We start from the raw sequence: 24,723 nt of genomic DNA on the forward strand, positions 1-24,723 counted from the left end.
GAGTTTGCATGTTCTCCCTGTGCCTGTGTGGGTTTCCTCCGGGTACTCCGGTTTACTCCCACAGTCCAAAGACATGCGAGTTAGGTTGATTGATCATGCTAAATTGCCCGTAGGTGTGAGTGCGTGCGTGTGTGTTGGCCATGCGATGGACTGGCGACCTGCCCATGGTGTACCCTGCCCATGGTGTACCCCCGTGACCCCGACTAGTGGGATTAAGAGGTTCAGATAATGGATGGATGGATGGCTACATAATCGTTGTTAAACTCACGAGTCTGTCTTGGGGCGCTCATGGAATCAACCACAGCTTCATTTTCGGGTTCACTTCCATCACTGACATCAGACGTATTGATCTCATCTGAAAATTAGGAACAAGCAAAACTCAAATGGCATACATTATTGAATGTAAGTTTAATGTAAGTTAATAGCACCATATTTTAGATCAAATGGTTCATTGTGAAATTTGAACATGTAAAGGGCAGCTAATGTTAATATCATGAAAGAAAAGAAAGGTCCCATTCTGACAACATATAATTTCCATTTCCATGTCCTATGTATGTAAAATTATGCTCACATTTACTTCAATGTAAGACTAAACTAAACATATAACAATGCATACCTTCAATCTCAATGTCATCAAGTGATTTGCCTTGTAGATCGGGGAGACACCCTTTTTCCATGGCCAACAAAAGTTTTGATATTTTAGCCAGCTGAGTTGTTGCTTCTGGAAGCCTATAATACTCACGGTGCACACGAATGTCATGTCCCAAGAAGTCTGCAACTTGATCCAATTCGTTATTTTTCAGATTAAGAATTTGAGAGAGAGTGGCCACATGTTTACGCAAGTGTGTTGACCGTAGATGTTCTGGATTTCGTGCACCACACTGAACTGCATAGAATCTCAGACAGTCCTGGCCTCTGTAATGACTTTGACAGCTGGGTCTGGCAAACAAGAAGCAGTTGGCATCTTGAACCCCACATGCATTCCTTTTGCTCACCAAAAGAGACAGAGCATCTACCATGTCTGGTGTGAGAAGGACAGCAACCTTTCTCCCCCTTTTACCTTTGATCTCAACTCTGCTAAAATGGCTGCAGAGTTTCTGTTCAAATGCAGAAAGGCCAACTGCAACATCTTCATGGAGAAGAGTTTTATCTCTTTCTTGAAAGTTTTTAAGATGCATCTTGGAGACTTCACCAGCACGTCTTCTGTTAAAAACAATTATTCTTGCGAGTGTAGTTTTAGCAAGGTCTGCATAGCTTTGTGGTGATGGTGTCTTTTTTAGGTTTTCAGATGCTGCATCTGCTGTTGTCTCCAGGTGTTTGTGAAGAAGCTGAACATCATGAGTGAAAGGCAGTGTTGATGGCTTGTTGAACTTTGCTTCATTCAGTGTGCTTAAAGCTTGGTGTGAGATTAGCTCTGACCATTTGGTGGTGTACAATCTTTTGAACATCTCAGTAGATTTTACCAAATCCTCATCTTCAGCCATAAGAGCCCTACACTGAACGATCTCACATATCTTCTGCAAAGTGTGCCCCAATTTCAATGCTAGGCTTGGTGTGTGGTAGCAGTTCTTTTCTTCATCATATCCTGACACCTTCCGTACAGCTTGAATAACTTTTGAAAAATTGGCAGGTTTTACAGCTTCTTCCAGGCTATGTATAGAAGACTCACTGCGCAATGCCATCAAAAACCTCCCTATTTCACGAAGCTTCTGTCGAACATACTCATGTTTGGTAGGGTCATTGCCATGTTTGTTAAAGAAAGACTGCGCTAACTGAAGAATGCAGAAATCATTCCGAACTACAGAGCCAACATCGTCTTGCTTCATTGCACTCAAAAGCTTCCAAACTCCTTGGGATATCTGTTGTGAGAATGTAGACTCTGCCAGAGCAGCTAGACCCAAAACCTTGGTTCTTCCTTGTTGTTCATTTAGTAACCCTGGTTTTGAGGAACATCTTCTTACATGACGCCACAGATCTTTACGTAGAAACATCCCTTTGCAATACATGCAATGTACAAATTGTTTTGAATTGCAAACTCGGTTTGGTCTTCGTTTTAGTTTAAGCAATCCACTTCCTTTCTGTAAAACATTGGAATTATGTTGATAATTACCCTTATTCCTAATTTTTTCCAGTAATCTTTTACGTTCCTTGGAGTGCTTTGGAAATGACAGTGCTTCAGCCACTTCAACTTCAGTCATGTGGATTTTCAGGTGCCGAGAAATTTTGGATTGTGGTTTCCCACAAATGTAACAGTAGTTTTTGCTGTTCTTAGAACAAGAAATTACAGCTGATTTTTCGGCAACAGGCACTGTATCCCTCTGTTCTGTCCCTGATACATTCTGAAAATCAGTCTCACCAGCTGCAACTCTTGCATCCAAGAGCTCTTCCCTTGTAGGTGTTACAGTGACTGATCTGGATGAACCCAAGTCCATTCCACTGTCTAAAGCAGCATCATCTGAAGAAAGTTGGACATCCAAAATTGGCTTGACCCAATTGGCTACATTTGTTGAAAATACATCTCCTTCTTTTGAGTTGTCCAATTCATTATCTGTTTCTACATCTGTCAACTGCTTCTCATAACAAAATAAATCTACATCTTCACTTAAACAAGCTCCTTTCCTGGCCTGCAGACATTGTTTTTTGCCATTGCTTCTGCTTGCATATTTTAGGACCAACACTGAACTGCAAGATTCCGAAAACTTGGAGTGAACTTCCATGTTCTGCTCACTGACTTGGTCTTTTTCACATCCTACTTCAAACTCCACTGAACTGTCTGATTCACTGTCTGACTCTGTATCTGGAACATAATCTTCATCTGATAATAACTGATCCTCATCAGAACTTGAATCCCTTTTACCCTAATATCAGAAATAGAAGGTCACTATACATTACTTAGTATAAAACCGTAAAAGTTCAAAAAACAATATACTTACCCATGACACCAAATCTCTGTCAATCTTTCCAAGTTTTTCAAAGCAGGACTTGTGCCAGAAACAGGAGCAGACTACAAGACTACAATATAGCATTGATGCCTCTAAAGGAAATTAAGGAGCACATCACAACTGCAGCAAAACAAAAACATGGCTAACACTACATGCACTGCAATGTTTAAACATTTTTTTAAGGATTGACTCGACATCAGAAACAAACTAATTTTCAATAACATTCTTATGTTCCACTGTGTGGAAATAATTTATAGTTATTTTTTTCCACCAATTCACAATCACTTTAAAAAAAACAATGGTATTAATTAGTTGCTGTTATCTGACTATGATGATGATTATTGACCTTTACATCTCAGACCAATCCACTTGAGGGCTGCAACAGGTCCGACACAAGCAACGCATTTGTTCATGCTTGAAACAGTTGCAAGGACTATCTCATGTTTACAGTTCTGTTGGCAAAAAATATCATGATTTAATCAGAAAATAGGTTTCAATCCATACAACCATGGTTTGAAAATCTGTAGTCCAAAAAACAGAAATGAAAAACATTTTGATTCATTCATCCATCACACCAACAGCAATGTTATTTTTTCAGAAATGGCATAAAGATGTTCCAGAGACAAGGTACCACTATCCTTGTATCATTGGTAGGTACATGTGATGTCAGTATCATGGTCAAACACAACCTTAAATACACATATTAAGTATTTAGCCAATACAACACAACATTCAGGCAACTTCCATTAACTGAACTCATCAAGTTCTGCTACTGAATGTAGGGGTTCATAGTCTGACGTAATTTTTAGAGTTCTTTCTTCCTCAGGGACATAAATGATAACTGAAATGCATTTATCCAAATCTGCTGTTGTGGACAGCAAATGTTTGTGCAACAGGTCCTCAAAAATAGATTTGTGGGATCAAATGGTAATTAAGAATGGTATGTCAATACAAATTACCTGTCGTGGCTCTTTGTCAGGTGATAAGGTAGCCATTGTAGCACTGGCAACTGGTCCTTTTGCAGGAATGGCCTAAAAATGTTACAGAGACAAGATACCACCATCATTGTACCATTGGTAAGCACCAGTGCACTATGTTCCTGTGATGTCAATATATGGAAATGGTGTGAAAACAATATGCAAGATAGTCTGTGATTTGAAATACAGCTTCAGAAAAAGAAGTCCCTCGAGACCACAATCACGTCATACACTATACACTATACACATCAACTGGCTGCCATTAACATGCACTGATAAACTACTACAGTCTCCCTGTAAACCACAGCGTGCTTACAAAACAGGTCTAAACTTAACACAACCTGGTGCACACAATATCCTACCAAACACTGCACTTACAATAAGTTGTAGTGTCCTAATATTAAAGGTTCCTATCACACACATTGACACATGAATATTCCTTAAGTAAAGACAAAGCACTTTGAGATATTCTGTCACTATCCTCATTAAACACGATGTTCTCTCATAACAGGTCATGGTCAAAACTTTAAATACACATATTAAGGATTTAGCCAATACAACACAATATTCAGGCAACTTCCATTTACTGAACTCATCAAGTTCTGCTAGTGAATGCAGGGGTTCATAATCTGACATAATTTTTATAGTTCTTTCTTCCTCAGGGATCATAAAAGAATTGAGGCAATCACATAGTGAATTGTTTACTGTAACTCCAAAGAAATGTGCCACATTTTTCTGAAAATCACAGCATTGTGTCTCAAAATTACCTCTTGTGCTACTTCACATGGAATCTGTGAATGATGCTCCTCAGTCCACAACTGGTCCTTCATGGTCAGTGGTGCAGAAGTTGTTTCCTCAGCATCCATCTCAGCTAAATTCTAGAAACACAAATAAGATTCAGAAATGTGACACCAAACATTCCTGAAGGAAAGTAAAAAGTGTTATCTTTTAAAACCCCTCACTTCTTATTTAGGCAATTCCCATTTAGGGGTCGCCACAGGGGATCAAACTCCTCCATCTGAGCCTGTCCTGAGTGTCCTCCACTGACACACCAGCCACTCTCATATCCTCTACCACTGCATCCATAAACCTCCTCTTAGGTCTATCTCTCCTCCTCTTGCATGGAAGTTCCATCCTCAAGACCCTCCTACCAATATACCTCTCCTCCCTCCTCTATACATGTCCAAACCAACTCAATCTCGCTTCTCTAACTTTATCTCCAAAACATGCTACATGTGTTGATCCTCTAATAAACTCATTTCTGATCCTATCCTTCCTCGTCACTCCAAATGAGAATCTCAACATCTTCATCTCAGACACCTCCATCTCCCTCACCTGTCTCTTTGTCAGTGCCACTGTCTCCAGTCCATACAACATAGCAGGTCTCACTACTGTCCTATAGATCTTTCCTTTCATTCTAGCCGACACCCTTCTATCACAGATCACCCCAGACACTTTATGCCATCCACATCACCCTGCCTGCACTCTCTTCTTTACCTCTCTTTCACTTCCTCCATTACTCTGTACCCTCGACCCTAAGTAGGTAAACTCATCAACCTTCACCAAATCAACTCTTTGTAACTGGACCTGTCCACCGTCTGCCCTCTCATTCACACACATGTACTCTGTTTTACTCCTGCTCACTTTCATTGCCCTGCTCTCCAAAGCATATCTCCATCTTTCCAAGCTCACCTCCACCTGCTCCCTACTCTCACTACAGATCACAATGTCATCAGCAAACATCATAGTCCAAGGGGACTCCTGCCTAACCTCGTCCGTCAGTCTGTCCATGACAATTGCGAACAGGAAGGGACTCAGGGCTGATCCCTGATGTAGTCCTACCCCCACTTTAAACTCGTCTGTCATTCCTATCGCACATCTCACTGCTGTCACACCGTTCTCATACATATCCTGCACTACCCTCACATACTTTTCTGCTACTCCTGACTTCCTCATACAATACCACAGTGCCTGTCTCGGTACTCTATCATAAGCTTTCTCTAAGTCAACAAACACACAATGTAACTCCTTCTGTCCTTCCCTATACTTCTCCATTAACACTCTCAAAGCAAACATAGCATATGTGGTGCACTTAGCTGGCATGAAACCATACTGCTGCTCACAGATCTCTACCTCTCCTCTAAGCCCAACTTCCACTACTCTTTCCCAGATTTTCAGGCTGTGACTGATCAACTTTATTCCCCTGTAATTACTACAGCTCTGACCATCGCCCTTATTCTTGAAAATTGGCACCATTATGCTTCGTCTCCACTCCTCAGGCATCTTTTGACCTTCCAAGATTCTGTTAAATAACCCAGTCAAAAACTCCACTGCTGTCTTTCCCAAACATTTCCATGCCTCCACAGGAATATCATCCCGTCCAACTGCCTTACCACACTTCATTCTCCGAATTGCAGCCCTTACTTCCTCCTTGCTCACCTGAGGCACTTCCTGATTCACAACCTCTACCTCTTCTAACCTTCTTTCCCTTTCATTCTCTTGATTATTCAGTTCCTCAAAATACCCCTTCCACCTTCCCAAGACACTCTTCTCACCGGACAGCACATTTCCATCTTTATCCTTTATCATCCTAACCTGCTGCACATCCTGCCCATCACGGTTTCTCTGTCTGGCCAATCTGTACAGATAATTTTCCCCTTCCTTAGTGTTCAACTTCTCATACAGCTTGCTATATGCCTTCTCTTTAGCTTCTGCCACTGCTCTCTTTGCCTTACGACACATCTCCTTGTACCTCTGTCTATTTTCTTCATCTCGCTGAAAATCCCAATTATTTTTAGCCAACCGCTTTCCTCTCAAACTATCCTGAACGTCCTCATTCCACCACCACAACTCATTGTCTATCTTCCTCTGTCCTGAGGTCACACCAAGTACCTTCCTAGCCACATCCCTCACTGCATTTGAAGTCTCATCCCAGGTATCCAGAACACCACCACCGTTACCCAGTACCTGCCTCACCTCATCTCTGAATTTTACACCACAGTCTTCATCTTTTAACTTCCACCACCTGATCTTAGGTTCCGCTCTCACTCTCTTCCTCTTCTTCACCTTCAAAACCATCCTACATATCCCCATCCTATGCTGTTTAGCTACACTCTCCCCTGGTAACACCTTGCAATCACTAACTTCTTTCAGGTTTTGTCTCCTACAGAGGATATAGTCGACCTGTGTGCATCTTTCCCCACTCTTATATGTTACCCTGTGCTCTTCCTTTTTCGTAAAGTGTTAACTACAGCCATCTTTATCCTTTTAGCAAAATCTACCACCATTTGTCCTTCCGTATTCCTTTCATTAACACCATATCTACCCAACACCTCCTCATCACCACTGTTCCCTCCACCAACATGTCCATTTAAATCTGCTCCAATAACCACTCTCTCTTCTTTAGGAACCTGCAAAACAACTTCATCTAACTCTCTCCAGAATTCCCCTTTCTCCTCCACATCACAACCTACCTGAGGAGCATAAGCACTGATGACATTCACTATCACCCCATCTATCTCTAACTTTACACAGATCACCCTGTCACTTACTCTCTTTACCTCCACTACACTCTTACTAAACTCATCCTTCAGGACTACCCCTACTCCATTACTCTTTCTGTCTACTCCATGATAGAAGAGTTTGAAGCCACCACCAATGCTCCTGGTCTTGTTCCCCTTCCACTTGGTCTCCTGTACACACAGTATATTTATCTTCCTCCTCTCCATCGCATCACCTAGCTCTCTCCCTTTACCTGTCATAGAGCCCACATTCAACGTACCAACTCTAACCTCCACTTTCCTGCTCTGCCTCCTCTCCTTCAGCTTCAGAACCCTCTTCCCCCCTCTCCTCCTCCTCCTCCTTGTCCCAACAGTAGTCCAATTTCCACTAATGCCCTGTTGGACAACAGCACCAGTGGTGGTCGTTGTTAACCCGGGCCTCGACCGATCCGGTATGGAATTTCTATTTTTGATCTGCATCATTTGATTTGGCGCAGTTTTTACACCGGATGCCCTTCCTGACGCAACCTTCCCTATTTATCCGGGCTTGGGACCAGCACTAAAATACAATGGTGTGTGCACCCTAGTGGCTAGGTTTTAAAAACCCTCACTAACCTATTACAGTTTTTCTCAGTCGCTTTGGTTCATTTCTCAGATCAGAATTGAAATTCTCAAAACTGTTCATTCAGTCTCCACATCTCCTTGTCACTTGTGCACATCATGATTGCATTTCTCATTGTGTTTAACATTTTGCAAATGCTTTTGTACATATTGCAAAAGGACATGGACAATTGTCTGTTGTTTTTTACATTATCAGTTGCTTATGACATGTTTATCAAAATGTGTTGTAAGGATTGTTTGTTGAATTGTCTTACCCTCCAAAACATTTTATCTTTAGGTCATCGCCTAGGTCATTATATGCAAAAGTGCTGAACATGTTGTCATAATCTCTAAGGCATCATTTTACATTTATTTATTTAGGTTATTTGTTTGTTACATTTTGGTAATTTATCCTAATATGATTAAATTATTTGCAAGTGAACATTCAGTTACAGTAAGAAAGGGAATTGGTGAAGGCTTAGATCAATCAATGGTCTCAACCATAGGTCAGAGGTGCGTCTCATGAACCTTTACTGTAATTGGCAAACATTTATAGACACTAAACACTGCAGTATCACAAAGTCTCATAATGGAAGGGTGAACAGCCAATAAGAGGAGTAAGTAAGTGTGGTATAAGGCTAAGGGGACAAAACAGTGAAATAAGGGCAACAATTGTGGACCATGTCTTACATGTAAGTCGTGGTCTTACAATGGCTGAAGCTGGTCGTTGGAAGGTGCAGCGTTCTTGAAATCAAAAGCTTAGCTAGTTTCCATCAGAATATACAGTCTACACTGACTGTGACTTATAATTGCACTGACAACATGACTAAGTATTTTGACCTTGTTCATAGGCAATGGCACACAGACTAGATATTCTGATGGCACTGACAAATTGACTGACCTAAAAATTTGCTTTTGGGGCAAAAACAAAGAATTTTGAGTGAAGTGTGTGCTTTTACAGGTATTTCATTGAGTTTTGCTGTTTGCATTAACTGTTTTGAGAAAGTTGTGATGCCAATGTAAAGCATGATGTGAGAAATGAACCAAATCGACTGAGAAAAACTGTACTATTCCTTGGGTAATACAATTTGACCGTAAATGATAACTGAAATGTAATTATCCAAATCTGCTGTTGTGGACAGCAAATGTTTGTGCAACAGGTCCTCAAAAATAGATTTGTGGGATCAAAAGTTAATTAAGAATAGTATGTCAATACAAATGACCTGTTGTGGCTCTTTGTCAGGTGATAAGGTAGCCATTGTAGCACTGACAACTGGTCCTTTTGCAGGAATGGCCTAAAAATGTTACAGAGACAAGATACCACCATCATTGTATCATTGGTAAGCACCAGTGCACTATGTTCCTGTGATGTCAGTATATGGAAATGGTTTGAAAACAATGTGCAAGATAGTCTGTGATTTGAAATACAGCTTCAGAAAAAGAAGTCCCTCGAGACCACAATCACGTCATACACTATACACTATACACATCAACTGGCTGCCATTAACATGCACTGATAAACTACTACAGCCTCCCTGTAAACCACAGCGTGCTTACAAAACAGGTCTAAACTTAACACAACTTGGTACACACAATATCCTAGCAAACACTGCAGTTACAATAAGTTGTAGTGTCCTGATATTAAAGGTTGCTGTCACACACATTGACACATGAATATTCCCTAAGTAAAGACAAAGCACTTTGAGATATTCTGTCACTATCCTCATTAAAAAAGATGTTCTCTCATAACAGGTCATGGTCAAACACAATCTTAAATACAAATATTAAGGATTTAGCCAATACAACACAACATTCAGGCAACTTCCATTCACTGAACGCATCAAGTTCTGCTAGTGAATGCAGGGGTTCATAATCTGACATAATTTTTATAGTTCTTTCTTCCTCAGGGACCATAAAAGAATTGAGGCAATCACATAGTGAATGTTTACTGTAACTCTAAAAAAATGTGCCACATTTTTCTGAAAATCACAGCATTGTGTCTCAAAATTACCTCTTGTGCTACTTCACATGGAATCTGTGAATGGTGCTCCTCAGTCCACAACTGGTCCTTCATGGTCAGTGGTGCAGACGGTGTTTCCTCAGCATCCATCTCAGCTAAATTCTAGAAACACAAATAAGATTCAGAAATGTGACACCAAACATTCCTGAAGGAAAGTAAAAAGTGTTATCTTTTAAAAACCCTGACTAACTTACTGCTATTCCTTGGGTAATACAATTTGACCGTAAATGATAACTGAAATGCATTTATACAAATCTGCTGTTGTGGACAGCAAATGTTTGTGCAACAGGTCCTCAAAAATAGATTTGTGGGATCAAATGGCAATTAAGAATAGTATGTCAATACAAATTACCTGTCGTGGCTCTTTGTCAGGTGATAAGGTAGCCATTGTAGCACTGGCAACTGGTCCTTTTGCAGAAATGGCCTAAAAATGTTACAGAAACAAGATACCACTATCATTGTATCATTGGTAAGCACCAGTGCACCATGTTCCTGTGATGTCAGTATATGGAAATGGTGTGAAAACAATGTGCAAGAGAGTCTGTGATGTGAAATATATTTTCAGAAAAAGAAGTCCCTCGAGACCACAATCACGTCATACACTATACACTATACACATTAACTGGCTGCCATTAACATGCACTGAAAAACTACTACAGCCTTCCTGTAAACCACAGCGTGCTTACAAAACAGGTCCAAACTTAACACAACCTGGTACACACATTATCGTAGCAAACACTGCAGTTACAATAAGTTGTAGTGTCCTGACATTAAAGGTTGCTGTCACACACATTGACACATGAATATTCCTTAAGTAAAGACAAAGCACTTTGAGATATTCTGTCACTGTCCTCATTAAACACGATGTTCTCTCATAACAGGTCATGGTCAAACACAACCTTAAATACACATATTAAGGATTTAGCCAATACAACACAACATTCAGGCAACTTCCATTCACTGAACTCATCAAGTTCTGCTAGTGAATGCAGGGGTTCATAATCTGACATAAGTTTTATAGTTCTTTCTTCCTCAGGGACCATAAAAGAATTGAGGCAATCACATAGTGAATTGTTTACTGTAACTCCAAAAAAATGTGCCACATTTTTCTGAAAATCACAGCATTGTATCTCAAAATTACCTCTTGTGCTACTTCACATGGAATCTGTGAATGGTGCTCCTCAGTCCACAACTGGTCCTTCATGGTCAGTGGTGCAGACGTTGTTTCCTCAGCATCCATCTCAGCTAAATTCTAGAAACACCAATAAGATTCAGAAATGTGACCCCAAACATTCTTGAAGGAAAGTAAAAAGTGTTATCTTTTAAAAGCCCTGACTAACTTACTGCTATTCCTTATGTAACAAAATTTGACAGTAAATGATACCTGAAATGCATTTATCTACATCTGCTGTTGTGGACAGCAGATTTTTGTGTAACAATCCTTCAAAAATAGATTTGTGGGATCAAAAGGTAATTAAGAATGGTATGGAAATACAAATTACCTGTCGTGGCTCTTTGTCAGGTGATAAGGTAGCCATTGTAGCACTGGCAACAGGTTCTTTTCCAGGAACAGCCTGAAGACGTTTCAGAGTCAAGATACCACCTGCATCATTGCTAGTTACCAGTGGACTATGGTCATGTGTTGTCAGTACAGTATATGGAAATGGTGTGTAAACAATATGCAAGATAATCTGTGACAAACTACGGCTTCAGAAAAAGAAGTCCCTCGAGACCACAATTTTGTCCTACACTATACTTATCAACATTAACTGGTTGACATTAACATGCACAGGAATCAATGCCATTACCTAGTATTTTGATTAAAACAGGCTCACTTAAACAGGAGACATACAATTTAAGAACAGACTACAAGTGTTATTCGTTGAGTTAGTGCTCATTTTAAGTACTCAAGAAACAGGTCTACATTTCGATCTACGTTTGAAGACAGCAAGAGACTCTGTAGTCTGTCTGAGACTCTGCACCTTACAACGAGCAAGAGACTCTGCAGCTTACAAAACAGGTCTATGCTTAACTCAACCTCAACCTAGTGCACACAATATCCCAGCAAACGCTGCAGTTACAATATGTAGCAATGTCCTTATATAGAAGGTTCCTGTGACACACATTGACTCATGGATTAAGCTTGACCAGCAAATTCTTAATATCCTTAAACACACTGCACTCACAGGACACGTCTGAGCCATGCACAGCTCAAATACACTCACTGAATTTATTTAAATATATCTGCATATGGAATGTTGCTTTAATTATAGTGAATGCTCATATCTTAATACCTTGCATCTCCATGGCCATTCAGAGTCTCCGTAGTTGTATGTGATCTCTTCTCCAGGACTAATGCTCCTTGTTGCAAATAAACACAAATGGGGTTTTCCCGCTACTCTGATTGTTTTCATTTTGCTGTTTGGGCTAACATGGTCATCATTCACAAGTCTCCCAAGAGACTTATCTTCCAAAGAAGCATCAACACTGAAACATTAAAATAAAGCATAAGAGACTATTTTTTGTACAATGAATAAAGGAATATCTTTTTTTTATCACAGCATAACCTCAAAAATAAACACCACACAACCACGTCATGTACACCTCCTTGTATTTACACTCATTATCAATTTATTCAGCACCACTTCAAGGTGCTCTTTATTGTTCTACAGTTACATTCTATCAATTACTTCAGTTTGTCTGCATACTTTACTAGTCCCCTTCACCCTGTTCTTCAATGGTCAGGACCACCACAGTGGTAGATCATTCTCATCAATGCAGTCACACTGGGAGTCCTGACCACTAAAGAGGGTGAAAGGAGGCAAAGTATGCAAAGAAACCACTGGATTATATTCTTTTATTGTATAACTATAAAAACCATACATATGGTAAGTTGTACTAATCAAATGCATGAGTGTGGATACAAACAGGTGGACTTAATGAAGTGACTGGTCAGTGTGTAGCTACAAGCGAGTATAATATACATACCAAAAAAGCTTTCCATTGTAACGAAATTCAAACATGAAAACTTTCAGTGCTTCTTTATATATTCTCTGTCTTCTTTCGCATTCATGTTTGTTTATTAGGTCCCCTCTGTATTCCAAAAGAAAATCTCCCTTATCAAAATGGACACAGCTGAAAACTCCACGGCCTACATGAGAAAACAGAGAACATGTCAAGCTAGGTCTTCCCAGTCCTGGACTTCTTGTTGCTATTGGAAAACATCACATTAAACCACAACAATGCAAAACAAATACATGCTATTACGCATTAATATTAAATTACCTTTATCCGGATTTATATACTTCACATCAAACCCGTCTTTGTCTTTACAAGCAGATGTAAAATATGCAGCCTCCTCTTTTGGATTAAGCTTTCTCTTCCTCAGCTCCATGGCAACTCAAGTGCTACTCTTCCTAGCAAAAAAAATCTTAAGTTTTACTTTGCTCTTTCATATCATTAAATACATCTTAGTCTGTTTATTTGATTGTTCAGGACTTATAGCTAACATATTAGCCCACATTTCTGCATTTTTGAACAGTTATGAGTTTCTGAATGGCTGGAGAGTGCTGTGATGAGCGAGTTCACTTAATTCACAGCATATAAACAATGCAGGGCCAACTGTCATAAGAACATGCTGGTAATAAGGTTACTGAAAATACATAACTGTCTTTTGTGATTTTTGTGATTGTATGTGTGTCTTTTTGGGTTTATCTAATTAGTGTTGTATAGTTTGCAAAGAAAAAACAATGTAGACTGACTTAATGACAAGTACAAACTAACCAACCATTAATAACCACTACAGGGGGTTTTATTCATGCTCACAATGTGATTTGGGGGAGCTGAACTACCTGAGATAGTTATCTACAAATATGAATGGCATTTTAAATTGTATGATGATATATTCAAATACAGTAAACATCATAAACATCAGAGCACATATTCATGCAGATTAAACCCAACAAAAGTGAGAAAATAACTGAACTAACCTAGCACTCACCCAATCACAGAACACTCCCTAACACTGGCTAGCTAGCTGACAAGCTTATAGGCTACTACTACTTAGATGGGGTGAAATGTTTAGTAACAAATGAATTCTAAATCAAAATAATCATTTAAACATTTTAAATTACGGCATTGAAGCTAGCGCTACTCATTCTATATTGTATATAGACTGTGCTGGTGTGATTAGCTAAGAAATTATATAACACAATTAGCTTGATGCTAACGTTATATTGGAAATCCCATAGACATGCTAGCGGAAGTTAGCATTATAATCGCGGTGCTAATTGACTTTCTAAAACATCAAGTACAGCATACTTTCTCATGTAGAAGCATCAAAGCACTGATAAATGTTTGTGATAAATGTTTGTGCTCTAACCCAGCAGGCTAGAGCTACTCATTCTATGTTGTATTAAAGAGTAGACTAGACCACATATTCATGCAGATTAAACCCAACAAAAGTGAGAAAATAACTGAACTAACCTAGCACTCACCCAGTCACAGAACACTCCCTAACACTGGCTAGCTAGCTGACAAGCTTATAGGCTACTACTACTCAAATGGAGTGACATGTTTAGTAACAAATGAATTCTAAATCAAAATAATCATTTAAACATTTTAAATTACGGCATTGAAGCTAGCGCTACTCATTCTATATTGTATATAGACTGTGCTGGTGTGATTAGCTAAGAAATTATATAACACAATTAGCTTGATGCTAACGTTATATTGGAAATCCCATAGGCATGCTAGCGGAAATTAGCATTATAATCGCGGTGATAATTGGCTTTCTAAAACATCAAGTACAGCATACTTTCTCATGTAGAAGCATCAAAGCACTGATAAATGTTTGTGATAAATGTTTGTGCTCTAACCCAACAGGCTAGAGCTACTCATTCTATGTTGTATTAAAGAGTAGACTAGACTAGCTAAGTAATTTGATGCTAACGTTATACTACAAGCCCATGGAAATGTTAGAGGAAATCAGCGTTCTTGTAGTCGGGACAAATAGCTTTCTAAGACCCAACATAAAGCTTAATTTATCATTCAGACAAATCTAAAGTATTAATAAATGTTTAGCAATTATACAACAACAGTGTTTGTATTTATAAAGGTCATTACCTTACCTGATTTTCCAGCCTTTAGAAATTATGGGATGATTAGTATGACGTGGCATCTGCGTAGTGAAACTCCGCCCACTGATCAGATAACACTGGCATGATTGACAGAGCTTTTAGCCAATTACAGCTTGAGTAGTCAGTTTAAAGCCCAACCAATCAGAAATCGCAAATCGTAACACTGAGGGCACACAGGAGCTTTTCCGACACCAGGCTACAGGGGGCGCTATACTAAATTCTGGGACAACACTGTGTAAAGCGATTTTCATGGTTTTATGGTGTATAAGGACATGGCCCCAAAATTTGAGAGGGAGCTTCTCTCACTTAGATAAGACCATCTACAGTGCTGGAATTATGAGGACACCAGCCCTGTCCTGATAAACCCAAATGTCCTGGTAATGTCGGTATGTAATCAGGTGAAAAGTCTCTGTAAACCACATAAACCAACGCACACACACACACAAGCAGCAAAACCAAACACACGAGACGCAGAATGAACTCAACGCGTAGAAAATAAATGTGACCACAAACATACGGGAGAAAGATGCAACAGAAATGACGTGGAGAAAACTCAACGTGAGAAACCGAATCTTAGGACGCCAGGGGAAGTAACTAGCAGCAGGCAGAATGCCACGACGAAACAAAAACCCTTCCCAAAATAAAAGAACAGATAGGAAGCAGGGGGAAAACTTGAGGTAGGCTAGTAAGCAACACAGGAGATAGTTACTCGAATAAGTAGTAGAAAAGCAAGAGAGATAAGAGAGGGCGAGAAAGAGCATAAGGTGGCGAGACACCTAAACATAAGAAACACAACCACAGATCACAGAGAAAGGGCTGAGGACGTGAAGGCCAGCCAAAACAATTCAGCAGTGATCCGTTTCGCTGAACTTCCTTAAGAAGCCATAGAGACAGCTGAAACGGATCACTGCTGATTGCGCCTGGAGAGTCTACGACTGACTCAAATGCCTCTAGTGCAGGGGTCACCAACCTTTTTGAAACTGGGAGCTACTTCTTGGATACCAATTATTGCAGAGGGCTACCAGATTAATACGCATCAAACGAGCGAAAAGTTGTTGAGTGGGGTGTCAATTACTGAGCGGGAAGACCGCTAGCAACCGCGGACAATCTATAATAGTAGCAAAAACATAAACGATGCAGCGCTTTGGTGCATGGCGCTATAGTGAGCTATTTTTAAAACAAGCCCGCGGGCGACTCGTGACGTCCTCGCGGGCGACATGGCATCACGTTGGTGACCCCTGACCTAATGTGGTTAGGGGGAGCGGCAGCCGAGCCAGCCCTGACATTATTATTATTAGACCTTTATTTATACAGGTAGTCCCATTGACACTTGGCATCTCATTTACAAGAGAGACCCGTTTTACAAGAGAGACCTGTTTGACATGCTCTTTAGCTGCTGTAATGTACAAATTTCCCTGTGGTGGGATCATTAAAGTCTTATCTTATGTATATGGACATGTGGTCCTTTATATGGTCCTATATACACATTCTCTCCACCTCTCCTTTAGGTAAAAGTCAACCTCTCTCAACCCCTTCCCACCCTTGTTGGAAAACATTTTCCATCAAAATGACTGACAGCTGTCACGCCCTCCTCACCTCTCCCCTTCTTAGAATTTCCCTTCTGACAAACTGATGATCACTGTAGGCCATTACCATCAAAACTAACCATTACCTGCTTTTTTCTTGAAAATAACCCTGGTACCGAGTCTCTCCAAGTGCCCTTCTCTTACACACACACACACACACACACACACACACACACACACACACACACACACACACACACACACACACACACACACAATGGACAACCTCTCCTTTAGTCTGTCTTTATCAATTATATCTAACTGATTGACTTGTATTATACTAATATATCCTGTGTAACCTTCAGTTCAGCTCAAGCATTACCTAATGTAAATATTTAACAGTGCAAAAACATCTAGATTAGTGTGTCTATAATAGTGCATCTATATTAGTGCATCTCTAGTAGTGCACCTTGTCAGCTGTAACTTGTGTGGGGTTCCATTACTATTGCAGAGAATTGCTTGAACATGAATCCCAGTCTGATTTATAGGTTCACTTAACAGTTTCTTTGAGATGTCATCAGTTGTAAAATATGTTTATTGGCCAATAATGTTTTCATATATGAGTAATTAACAGTTTTTATTAGTCACTTTGGTACTCACATCATTTACATTTAGGCCGTTTATCAGATGCTCTAATCCAGGGCGACGTACAAAGTGCTTTGCCATCTGTTCACAGACAACATCCTACATAGTAGCACAGGTAGGTCAGAATTCAAGATCCCCTTGAGCCAGATGACTACTAAACTACAGGAATCAATGCTCTTACCGAGTATTTAAATAAACAGGCTCACTTAAACAGGAATAAAAACTTTTAAGCACAATTACCCAAAGAAAGATGAACATACAATTTAAGAATGAGGACAAGTGATATCTGCTGAGTTATTGGTCATTTAAGTACTCAACAAAGAGGTGAGTCTTCAGTCTACGGTTGAAGACAGCAAGAGGCTCTGCAGTCCGAGCAGTAAGTGGAAGGCCGTTCCACCATCTCGGAGCAGGACAGAGAACAGAGCATAAGGTGGATCATGACCAGTTCTATCTGTGGTCTATTTGGGAAGCCTTATATACATTGAGAAATGGGGAGGAGGAAGGAGGAGGAAGACAAGAAGCTTACGGGGGTAAGTGTGGGATGAAGGTGAAGAGGAAGAGGAGTTTAAGGAGGGGTCACTGTGGGATGAAGGTGAGGGCACTTGGGCAATCAACTTTGGGAAGTTAAGACTTCAAAGTATATACAAACAGAGGACAGGGGATATACAAACAAAGGACAGAGGTGCTGGGCATGCAAATGTGGGCAACCATCACACTTCTCAGGGATCCTGATGGTTGCCCCACCAGGGGTTGATCTCCATAGAGACCAAAGGGTGAGATCTGAAAGAAGCATATTTTCTCTCAATTCCTCCTTTGATTCTCCCTCATGGAGAATCACTAAACTATAACTAGGACTATAACTACAAATAAAAAACATATATAGTAAGAGAAATCACAAACAAAACAAACAACAATAACCGATATGACTGTACAAGGTAGAACAAGGCTTATCTCTGCAATGTTATGCCAGAAAGGCCCAAGAAGTCCATGTAACCAAGTGTCAGAACTGTTCATGTTTGATACTTGGTCATGCAAATTTCGGAGGTCACTGAGGATGTTTGAGATGTGTCCATTGGTGTCGTCCTAGTGACGTCCACAATGACTTTTTGGACAGGATGCAGAAGATCTTGTCCTCGTCGTGCAGATGTTTTTTTGATAAACATGACATAAGCAATTGATAATGCAAAAAACAACAGACAATTGTCCATGTCCATTTGCAAAATGTACAAAAGCATTTGCAAAATGTCAAACACAATGAGAAATGCAATTATGATGTGCACAAGTGACAAGGAGATGTGGAGATTGAATGAACAGTTTTGAGAATTTCAATTCTGATCTAAGAAATGAACCAAACTGACTAATGGGCGCTGTGTAGCGTTGGTCCAATGGGGGACGGCGCTACTTCCCATGAGTCCCTGCGGCTCCAGTATTGCTTGTATGTCGATATATGTCTGTGCTTGCATTTATTGATTATGGGTTTGATTATGTGTGCTGTTAGTTTGTTACTCTGTGTTAGTTTATGTAGATGTACTGAACCTCCCTGAACCTCCCTGCCATGTGTGTGTAATGTTGTTGTATTTATGACATTCCCTCATGTACAAGCTGAGTCTGTTCTGTGTGATCACAGCTCCACTGGATTAAAAGAGCCTTGTTGTGTTGCAGTGGATCTGTTTGCTGCCTCTCCTTCCTACACCAAGCCACAGTAATTTTAATATTTTTGTATTAACTTTATGTACAACCTCACTGTTCATATTGTTTTAGCGGTGGGGTAAAACTACTTTTCACATACAGAATGTTGCTAAACAGACACTTATCTTAAATTCAACAATACATAACAGAACTATAATTGCTTTAATACTTGAGGTTTGCTGGCATTTTTTTTTACCTACATCTGTAGTACCAGCGGCAGTATCTCACATCATAGCACTGCTTCTTATGTAATATCGCTTAAATGTATTGTAAGGTATGTTGCAATGTTATTTTTTCAATGTGTATATATAATTATTGCACTGCATCATTGTTTAAGTACAAATATAGGTAGGAAAGTATGTGCATATTAGAATTACTAATTGTACATAATTATATATCAGCCCTTCATGTAGAATTGGCCCCAGTACTAAATGATGTATAGATGTTGACACTTGGTAATAATCTGTGTCTCCTCCTCTTCTTCTGAACAGATTAGAGAATCCACTTGAGGGTGTTCTTCAGAAACAGGTGATATGAATTATAATGATTATGGTAACTTAAGGAGTAGGGCTAAGAAAAGCCCTACTCCTTAAGTGGAGAGAGAGCGTTTTCTGCATTGTTTGACACATATTAGTCAACGTCAAATACTATTTCTTTCTTCATTGTTTAGTTTTATTTCTTACTTAAATATTTTTTTAACCCTGAAGGTTAAATAGAAAAAAAACATGTTATAATAGCATGGAAAACTATCAACTAATCAAACTCTATCAACTCATGCATACAATTTCCTGATACATGAAAGAAGCTTTCTAATTTAAGCAGCAATGTACCAAGCTTTTTCACACAAGCTTTTTGTAAAGGTTCACTCTCATCAAAAAAAGAGACAACATTATCTTCTGCATCAATTACACCAGGGGTGCCCACAAGTTTTCAGCTTGAGAGCTACTTATAAGATGACCAAGTCAGAATGATCTACCTATTTATTTTTTAGCGTCGTGTGTCGATCGCTGACGGGGTGGGGTGGGGTGGGGGGGTGTTTGGCGGTGATGTCTGTGTGTCGATTGTTGACGGGGGGTGGGGGGGCAATGTGTGTCGATCGTTGACCGGGGGGGTTGCGTGTGTCAAACCCTAGACGTCAGATTGGCTACCATGCAGATGGACGATAGCCTGTCATTCATCCACTACTTTTTAATGTCATGCGATCTACCCACACTTCCTTCGCGATCGACCGGTAGATCGCGATCGACGTAATGGGCACCGTAATGGGCATCTGTGACTGAACTACAGGGCTGCAAAACTACACTTTTAAAATCCCTTGTCGAATGAGGAGTGTGTTTTCTGCCCTTGTGAGCAAATGTTCCATACACATTTGTGCTGAAGTCACAACCACTGAAAACACATTCAACCGATTCTTGCTGTGTCAGATGATGCCTTATATGTGCAAAAAAAATGTTCTGTCGTGAATTTGTTTGATCTATAGTTTTGACAACAGAAGCAGAGCTCTCTGCTCAATAACAAATCAGAGCAATGGTGTCTTGTGATTATCATTCCTTAGCTGTTCGTACTAATTACAAAATTACCTTTTATCTCACAGACGTTTAGATGCCTGGTACAGTGAACATCTTAGGAGCTATGAATTGGAGTCCACACGCAACACACTAGTTCTTGAGCAACATGAGCTGAGTGATGTGTACCCTTTGGCTGCTTACTTTGTTTCAGGAAAGCTGATGGTTACATTAAAACATCGCATTTGCTTATCACACTAAGTATCACAAAAGTAGTAGTCAGTGTGAGAAAACATTGACTAGTGGAAACTCTCTAGTCTGTATTTCTTTTAGTGTTGTTTTCTATGCACAGGGATAACTACTAGCAATTACTGGATTAACCAATAGCAGTCTGTGTACGTCAGGGCTCTGCAATTCCAAATTTTTAACTTTAGAAACATGTCTTTAACCATGCTTTGGTAGAATTGTTTTCTTGATCCAGTTCACTTTTTTTCTTCAAAGCACTTACAACATAGTTTTTACATCTTCTATGTCTTGTATGTCTCTGAGGTTAGGATGCCATATTATATTCATTCTTATTAGCCACTCTCTTTTGTGAAGTCTTGTTAGTTGTTTATTCTAACTAAATCAAATTCTTGTAATGGGTATAGTAAGAGACCATTTATTCTTCCAAAGACCATTTATTCTTTTTTATCTTCTCTTCCTCTTTCATACCCAAGGCCATGTCCCAGTCAGCTAAACTGTGTGTCATTCTAGAGGATCATGACATTTGCAAACTGACATTGCCTCTAGGAATTCCGAGTACAGTTGAGGAACTTGTTTCAAATGTTCAAGACACTTTTTCCCTTAAAGGAGATTTTTGCCTTCAATATAAAGATCCCGACTTTGACAAACTGATTTACAGTTTGTCACCTTGACCACAACAGAGGATGTCAAAGATAAAGACACGATTAAAGTTATACAGATGGATCCTCCAGTCATCCTCACATTTACTCCTGTAGAAGAATTACCAACTATCTCAAATTTTGAATAAAATGACCATCAGTCTTCTGTGGATGATGACTCATCAGCTCACTCTTCTGGATGTTCAGGTATAATATTGTCTTCCTCTCCAGAATGTCTCTCCAGTTGTCACTCTCTGCCTTGGTCAGGACAGTTTCAGTTTCAGTTTCTTTTCATATAATGTGGAACTATTGCTTGAAACTGCAAACGAAGCCTATCGAAAAAAGGGAATTCTTTTCAACAGCCCAAAGGTGAGGTCTGATATCCTAGAGAAACTAGCAGAAAGCATTTTTCGCTATACAGCCTACCCCACGAATACCCAAATACTGGCAGTGACTGAAGCTCTGGTGCAGAAATATCCATGCCTAAAGGAGCCTGGGTCAGGAATGTTTGGATGGCAACAGAGCCTCAAATACAAAATGGGCAATTACCGCTCCAAAATAAGAAACCGTGAGGCTGTCTGCCCTGAGCTTGAGGTGAACAGTTTGAAAAGGAAGCGTCCAGGAGAAAAGGCTCCCGCCAAAGGCATTAAAAGGCTCAGAAAGGCAGAAGTCTTCCTCCTCATCCTTTTGGAGAGACTGCAGAAAGCCTGGAGGTGGGGAAACTAGACCTTCTCATTGAAGTAAAGAAGAAACACAATGAGAAAAACATCAGTCTCAGCAGTACCGTGGACAACGTTGCCTGCTCCCCTAGCTGAGCGCAGCCGGCGCCGGCGTGCAGAACGTAGCCTAAACAAAAGCGGGGAAAGTGAGGGCAGCTACGTGCTAAGCTAAGGCTAAGCCCCCACCGATCTGCGGTTCCCAGCTTATTTCTCGCCAATGTTCGGGCTCTAGTGGGCAAAATGGACGAGCTGCGACTATGGACCACTACACAGAGATGGATCAGGGAGTGTAACATCATGATTGTGACGGAATCGTGGCTGAACGGCGACATTGCCGATACCGCGGTGGAGCTGGACGGACGCAGCATGTTCAGAGTGGCTAAGGACTCAAGTAAGAGCGCGCGGGGGGGGGGGGGTCTGTGCATCTATGTTAACAAACTGTGGTGCACAGACTCCACAGTAACTGAACATCGGTGCTCTTCTAACCTAGAATACCTGATGATAAAGAACATTCAGCTGTTATTGTTACTGCTACTTACATCCCTCCTGATGCTAACGCTAGGCTGTATAATAATAACCACTATTATTATTACCATGGCAAATTTGAACATTCAGCTGACATGTAAATAACACATCACAATAGTTGATCAATACAGTTTCAATACAGTCTCCAACATGTTCATGTACATATCTACATACTCATAGTGAATCTATTTTTGCACATTTATAATAGTAATTTATTCTAACATACTGTAATCTCTTGCACTATGTATACTTATTGCACACTTGCCCTGTCTATTTTTGCACTATTGCTACTGTTTGCACTTCTGGTAGATGCTAACTGCATTTCGTTGTCATGTACCTGTACTGAGCAATGACAATACAGTTGAATCTATCTATCTATATCTATCTATGCTTAACACTTCTTTCATTTTACCTGTAATTTGGTTTGTATGCATAAAAACAAAGAACAACGGATTTTGTATAATGTAGTGGAGTACAATGTAAGACGATTGACTTGGAAATGTAGTGGAATTTAAGTAAAATGTTATTCAGAATAGAAATACTTGAGTACAAATTAAATGTACTTAGTTACTGTCCATCACTGCATGGGATATTATGCTGATATGCTGTTTTGTTTGTGAATTTGCTAGACATGAATAAAGATGAGCCAGGTGACCACTACATTAATCATGTCCTGAAGATATTTTTGTGCAGGCAGAGTGTCAACAGTGAAGTTCTCACTGACGTTTCCATTGTGATCAAAGGCACAGAGGTGTTGGCAGACTGCAAAACAGTAGCAAAAGCCTGCACTGTTTTGATGGGACTCAAATATGCCCTACATTTAAGTTGCCCATCTGAATTGAAGTACACTTTTGAAGTTTTTCAAAAGATTTTTCTTCAGTTGGATCCCATGAAGTTGTCTCTAAAAGTGTCTTTGCGGAACAAACTCCTTTCATGACTGGTTGGCCGTATGCTGTTTTGGTTGTGCTTTTGTGCAGTAAAATTCTCTATCGAAGTTGTTTATTAACTTAAAATGCATGTTTTCTGATGGCCTGTCCTACTGTTCATTGTGTCACACATTAAAGCAGGTGAATACTTGTTCATGTTTCCTAGAAATCTGCCAATAAGGGAACAAAAATGTTTTATGTTCACATATTACTAAATATTACTCAGTTTTACTTTGTCATTTTAACAATGACTTAAATTTAAAAATGTATGCTGTGCTAAAATGACTTTCTTAGATTGCTTACTGAGCAAGTCTGGATTCAAGATCTGTCTTCAAAAACTTTGTAAATATGACAATATGACAAATATGACAAAATATGACAAATATATGTTCAAAGAAAAGTTTGATTATTTGAACGCTGCAGCGTTCACCATCAGATACCTTTTATTTTTATTTTATTTATATAGTGCTTTTGAATGCATGAATAAGCATTCCATGTTCATATTAAAAAAACAATCTAAATGAGCATTTATTGCATTTTGTAAGTATTTGAAGGTTTTTAACTAATAGTTAACTTTCACCAGAATAAAAAAATGTTTTTTAGATTATGTATCATAAATTGATTTGAAAAATGGTAAGCAATTTGGTATGCAGAAATTAAGTAAAGTTTACTAAAAGGATGGATTGAGTAAAACCTAAGTTAAAGTAAAGTTTACTTAAAGAAAGGACTGATTGAAGTTCAGTTCACTTATTTAATTTGTACAATTTAAGTCTTGAAACTGAGTTGAAGTTACTTAAATTTATCTGAAATTAAATTTACTTTAAAAACAAATGCAATTGCAAAAAATTTTTTAAGTAAATTTTACTCATAATTTTATTCAGTGCACACCCATATACACTCTGAGTTTCCACATCTTTTGAGTTGTCTTTATTATTACCTACCTTGTTACTATGTTTGAGTTTCGTTTTATTACGTGTTGAGTCTTATTTTGTGTTTGTGCTTCTTTAGTTTTCTCTCGTATTCTCATGGTCAAGATTCTTTTGTTTTAAGTGTTGACTTATCTGCGTCTTTTGTGTTCTGTGTCTTTCACTGCTGGTATCTGCTTTCCTCACTCTCTCACTGACTAG

The 24,723-nt window shown here is 39.5% G+C and overlaps 2 protein-coding genes and 1 long non-coding RNA gene across 3 annotated transcripts; all 3 read right to left on the bottom strand.

The window, feature by feature from the left end:
* Positions 1-179: 179 nt before the first annotated feature.
* LOC143516319 (uncharacterized) lies at positions 180-2,624 on the bottom strand. Its single transcript, XM_077007877.1, has 2 exons — positions 617-2,624; positions 180-355 (listed from the first exon to the last, which is right to left on the bottom strand). The coding sequence occupies exons 1-2, from the start codon at positions 2,430-2,432 to the stop codon at positions 222-224; spliced, it is 1,950 nt and encodes a 649-aa protein (XP_076863992.1). The 5' UTR covers positions 2,433-2,624; the 3' UTR covers positions 180-221.
* LOC143516412 (uncharacterized) lies at positions 2,441-13,097 on the bottom strand. Its single transcript, XM_077007961.1, has 11 exons — positions 13,028-13,097; positions 12,334-12,526; positions 11,542-11,613; positions 11,181-11,291; positions 10,031-10,141; positions 4,687-4,797; positions 3,902-3,973; positions 3,289-3,394; positions 2,934-3,004; positions 2,595-2,858; positions 2,441-2,455 (listed from the first exon to the last, which is right to left on the bottom strand). Exons 1-11 carry the CDS (start codon positions 13,060-13,062, stop codon positions 2,441-2,443), a joined length of 1,161 nt encoding a protein of 386 aa, XP_076864076.1. The 5' UTR covers positions 13,063-13,097.
* A 9-nt stretch (positions 13,098-13,106) lies between these two features.
* LOC143516320 (uncharacterized) lies at positions 13,107-15,580 on the bottom strand. The gene is made up of 3 exons (XR_013131653.1): positions 15,169-15,580; positions 13,325-13,455; positions 13,107-13,190 (listed from the first exon to the last, which is right to left on the bottom strand). It is a non-coding gene; the product is annotated as an uncharacterized LOC143516320 (long non-coding RNA).
* Between the last annotated feature and the right edge of the window lie 9,143 nt (positions 15,581-24,723).

This window comes from Brachyhypopomus gauderio, chromosome 6 (assembly GCF_052324685.1).
Source record: "Brachyhypopomus gauderio isolate BG-103 chromosome 6, BGAUD_0.2, whole genome shotgun sequence".
Classification (NCBI taxonomy): Eukaryota; Metazoa; Chordata; class Actinopteri; order Gymnotiformes; family Hypopomidae; genus Brachyhypopomus; species Brachyhypopomus gauderio.